General features: G+C 58.0%; 1 protein-coding gene across 1 annotated transcript; it reads left to right on the top strand.

The window, feature by feature from the left end:
• Positions 1 to 236: 236 nt before the first annotated feature.
• PAFAH1B3 (platelet activating factor acetylhydrolase 1b catalytic subunit 3) lies at positions 237 to 2,745 on the top strand. Its single transcript, XM_026014046.2, has 5 exons — positions 237 to 649; positions 831 to 920; positions 1,537 to 1,653; positions 1,732 to 1,854; positions 2,421 to 2,745. Exons 1-5 carry the CDS (start codon positions 239 to 241, stop codon positions 2,706 to 2,708), a joined length of 1,029 nt encoding a protein of 342 aa, XP_025869831.2. The 5' UTR covers positions 237 to 238; the 3' UTR covers positions 2,709 to 2,745.
• Positions 2,746 to 3,645: the final 900 nt, after the last annotated feature.

Raw genomic sequence — 3,645 nt, 5'->3', positions numbered from 1 at the left:
TCTCTTTCACTCTGATACACACACACACACACACACACACACACACACACACACACACACACACACACACACAGCTGGTGATCCCTTCCGCACATTTCTCACCCTATAGCAAATGCTTTCCCCTCCCAAGAAAAGACTCTAGATTCACCACCACCCCCGACACACGCTGGGCCTTTCAGGTAGTTCACCCCTCCCCCTGCCGCGGGCGTGGTGGCTTCTCCCTCCCCCACGGGTGCTGATGGTCTCGCCTCGCCGTCCCCGGGCGCCCCGTGCGCTAGCGGCCGCCGCCCGAGAGCGAGCGGCCCGGGCGGGAAGCGCTGGACGAGCCCACTGCGCGGCCGGCGCGGGGGAAGCACGGGTTCCCAATTCCACCTCCCCTGCCAAGTGCGGGTTTCCGCTCCTGCAGAGGGAGGCGGCGCCCGGGATCGGCCAGCGGCCTCGCGGGAGTGCGGGCGGCGGGACCGTCCATTGTTGCCTGGAAGGGAGGGGTGGGCGTGGCGGAGCCACCCCCTGGGCCAACTCTCCCGGGTCGACCTCGCTCGCCCATCCTTGCAGGAGCGGCGGCGCCAAGATGAGCGGAGAGGAGAACCCAGCCAGCAAGCCGACGCCGGTGCAGGACGTGCAGGGCGACGGACGCTGGATGTCCCTGGTGAGCGACCCGGCCCGCGATACTCTGGAGTCCGGGAGGGGCCTCGGGAGAGCAGCTGTTTGGCGCTGTCTCTCTACGTGATTAGGAAACAGGGCAGTTGGGGTGGTGCTGCCTAAGGAAGCAGAGCAGGGCGGGCCCAGGGGCGCGCGTGCCACTGACTCCCCCTTGTACGTCCCCGAAGCACCATCGGTTCGTGGCCGACAGCAAAGATAAGGAACCCGAAGTCGTCTTCATCGGGGACTCCTTGGTCCAGCTAATGCACCAGTGCGAGGTGAGGCCTCTGCAGGTCCCAGTCCCCCTGCCCCACCCAGGCCTGTGCCCTCTCACACCCGGATCAGAGCCCAGGCCAGATCCAGTATGAGGTACCTGAGTAGCCGCAGGCAGCACCCACAACCCCAAATCTTGGTGTAAGGTGCAGCATTCTCCTGAGAAGGAACTGTGTGACCGGTCTTTGTCAGATTGAGGCTTTCTTGCAAGAAGGTTGCCTACACTGAGACTCTATTGTTTGCTTAAGGGAGTGCACAGCCCAAATGGATGTCCATAAAGCTGTGGTCTTTCAACGAAGTGAAAGCTGTAATAGCACTCCACAAAGGGGGCTCAATTATGTTATCCTTCCACTAAGTGAGGTCAAACTGTAATAGCTTTCATGAACTGTAATGTTTTTGGTTCAATGCATGACTCAAGCAAATGGCTTTTCATAAAGTGAGTCTTGCTTCTGTGGGGCTCCGTGAAACAGAGAGTATAATAGGTTTGCATAAAGTGAGGTTTTGACCACACTGCTTCTGTAAGGCAGGGCTCTTCCACAATGACGTTTGGTTAACACTTGTACAGAGGGCGGTGGTCCCTGCTGTCAACACCCCGGTGCTCATACCACTTCTCATCTACAGATCTGGCGGGAGCTTTTTTCTCCTCTGCACGCGCTTAACTTTGGCATTGGCAGTGACAGCACGCAACATGTGCTTTGGCGGCTGGAGAATGGTGAGCTGGAACACATCCGGCCCAAGGTGAGCAGAGCCTGAGTGGGCAGCTAAAGCACCCTAAGCCTCTGCCCTTACCACTGCTTCATGCCTCTCTTTCCACAGATTGTGGTGGTCTGGGTGGGTACCAACAACCACGGGCACACAGCAGAGCAAGTGACTGGTGGCATCAAGGCCATTGTGCAACTGGTGAACCAACGACAGCCCCAGGCCCGGGTTGTGGTGCTGGTGAGAGCAGGGGAGGTCAGGGAAGAAAGAATGGCAGTGGTCTGGGACCCCCTTGGGTGCAGCTGCAGCTGACACAGTTCTGGGCAGCAAGGCGGCAGAAAGGCAAAAGCTCATATTGAAGCTTGCTACACACCCAGCAGCTGCATTTAAGGCTGTGTTCAGGGACCAGTAAGCCCCTTTTTCCTAAGGAACTGCTGATGATTCTGGGGGTGTTGCAAAACCCAAAATGGTTAGCCAAAAGTAGTCACATTCCTAGGGTGAATCCAGGCTCCACCCTTCCAGCTGGAATGTTTGCTACTCGGAAAGAGGGACTGACCCTTTGCCATCCATGCTGTCAACATTTTTATGATTGATACTTGGAAAGGGGCTGGCACCCGGAAGGTTCTTGCTGAGTTGGGGGTCTCAGACTCGGTATCAGGAATTATCCTGCCAACGCCCTGCTTTCCCATTCTGAGCGTATTCCACAGGCCGGAACTCTGTGAGGCGGGTGAAGGGTTTGGCCCAGAGCACAGGATACCCAGATGCTGGTAGGGTGTCTCCTCACAACTGTTGGTGCCCCTCCCCAGGGCCTGCTTCCAAGGGGCCAGCACCCTAACCCACTTCGTGAGAAAAACCGGCGGGTGAACGAGCTGGTCCGAGCGGCACTGGCTGGCCACCCACGGGCGCACTTCCTGGATGCCGACCCTGGCTTTGTGCACTCAGACGGCACCATAAGCCACCATGACATGTACGATTACCTGCATTTGAGCCGCCTGGGCTACACACCTGTCTGTCGGGCCCTGCACTCCCTGCTTCTGCGTCTCCTGGCCCAAGACCAGGGCCAGGGCATCCCCCTGCCAGAAGCTACACCCTAAGCATCCTCCTCCCCCGACATTAAATTCTCATTCCTCAGTCTCCCGTTTCTTGCTTTATGGCCAAGCCCTCTGGGCACCTCAACCTCAACTTCGACTTCTGCAACCCTGGAGCTCTGGAGGGTGTTCTGCTTTTGCCCAAAGCAGGCATCAACCGATCCATCAAGGTGTTCTGGTTCTTGGAGAGTCTGGCAGGTTTCTACTATCAGCTCCACACAGGCACTACTGCTCAGTAACACACTAGGTGAAACCAGTTTGCCAGCACTACTTATAGGATTAAGGTTAAGCAACAATTCTGGAAACATAGCAGCCTGGCAAAGCCCATCCAAAGCTACCCTCTCCTCCTTGCCGAAGATGTTCCCCTGGCTGGGACTTCTGGTGCTCTGGTCTTAGCTTAGATGCCACTTCCTGACACTCTCCATCCCCAGCAGTCCTCCCTTCACACCTGGCATGGCTATGTGTCTCCCCAGAGGGGCACTGTCCACAGGCTGGTGGTGAGGGGTGGAACCCAGAAGAGGCTCCTTTGGGCCTGGCTGCAGTGCTGCCTCATGCCATGTGGGGGCAGCAGGAGCCACTGAGAACTGCACTGTACCCCACTCCAACTAGGTTCAGACCCCTGGGTCACTTCGAGGGTGGACTGCCCTTCCTGTAGCACCTCATCCCAGGCCTTCCCCGACCCCCTCATACTGGATGGCTGTGAGAGAGACACACAGGCACAGTGACTCCCAAGCACCGGGGCTGGAGAGGCTGCTGTCCTGGGTGAGGCTGGGCCATCAGCCCACAGGGTCCCTCTGATGTTGGGAGGGTAAGGTCCTGGACTCACTCCCCCAACCTCATTGGGGGGCGGTGGTGAGTGTATAGTAGAATTCCTTGCCCCATCTGGGGACAGGCCCGGTACAACCCCCACTCCTTCTCCCTTTAGAATGGGCAACCACACAGG

The sequence above is a fragment of the Vulpes vulpes genome, chromosome 1 (genome assembly GCF_048418805.1).
Source record: "Vulpes vulpes isolate BD-2025 chromosome 1, VulVul3, whole genome shotgun sequence".
Taxonomy (NCBI): Eukaryota; Metazoa; Chordata; class Mammalia; order Carnivora; family Canidae; genus Vulpes; species Vulpes vulpes.
This window is presented reverse-complemented; position numbering and strand designations above follow the sequence as displayed.

Excerpts from the sequence above, each read along its gene's own strand:
- PAFAH1B3 (XM_026014046.2), top strand. The coding sequence starts at position 239 with ATGGTCTCGCCTCGCCGTCCCCGGGCGCCCCGTGCGCTAGCGGCCGCC. Across the intron at positions 1,654-1,731 it reads TGGAACACATCCGGCCCAAG|ATTGTGGTGGTCTGGGTGGG; the intron begins GTGAGCAGAGCC and ends CTCTTTCCACAG. Across the intron at positions 1,855-2,420 it reads AGGCCCGGGTTGTGGTGCTG|GGCCTGCTTCCAAGGGGCCA; the intron begins GTGAGAGCAGGG and ends GCCCCTCCCCAG.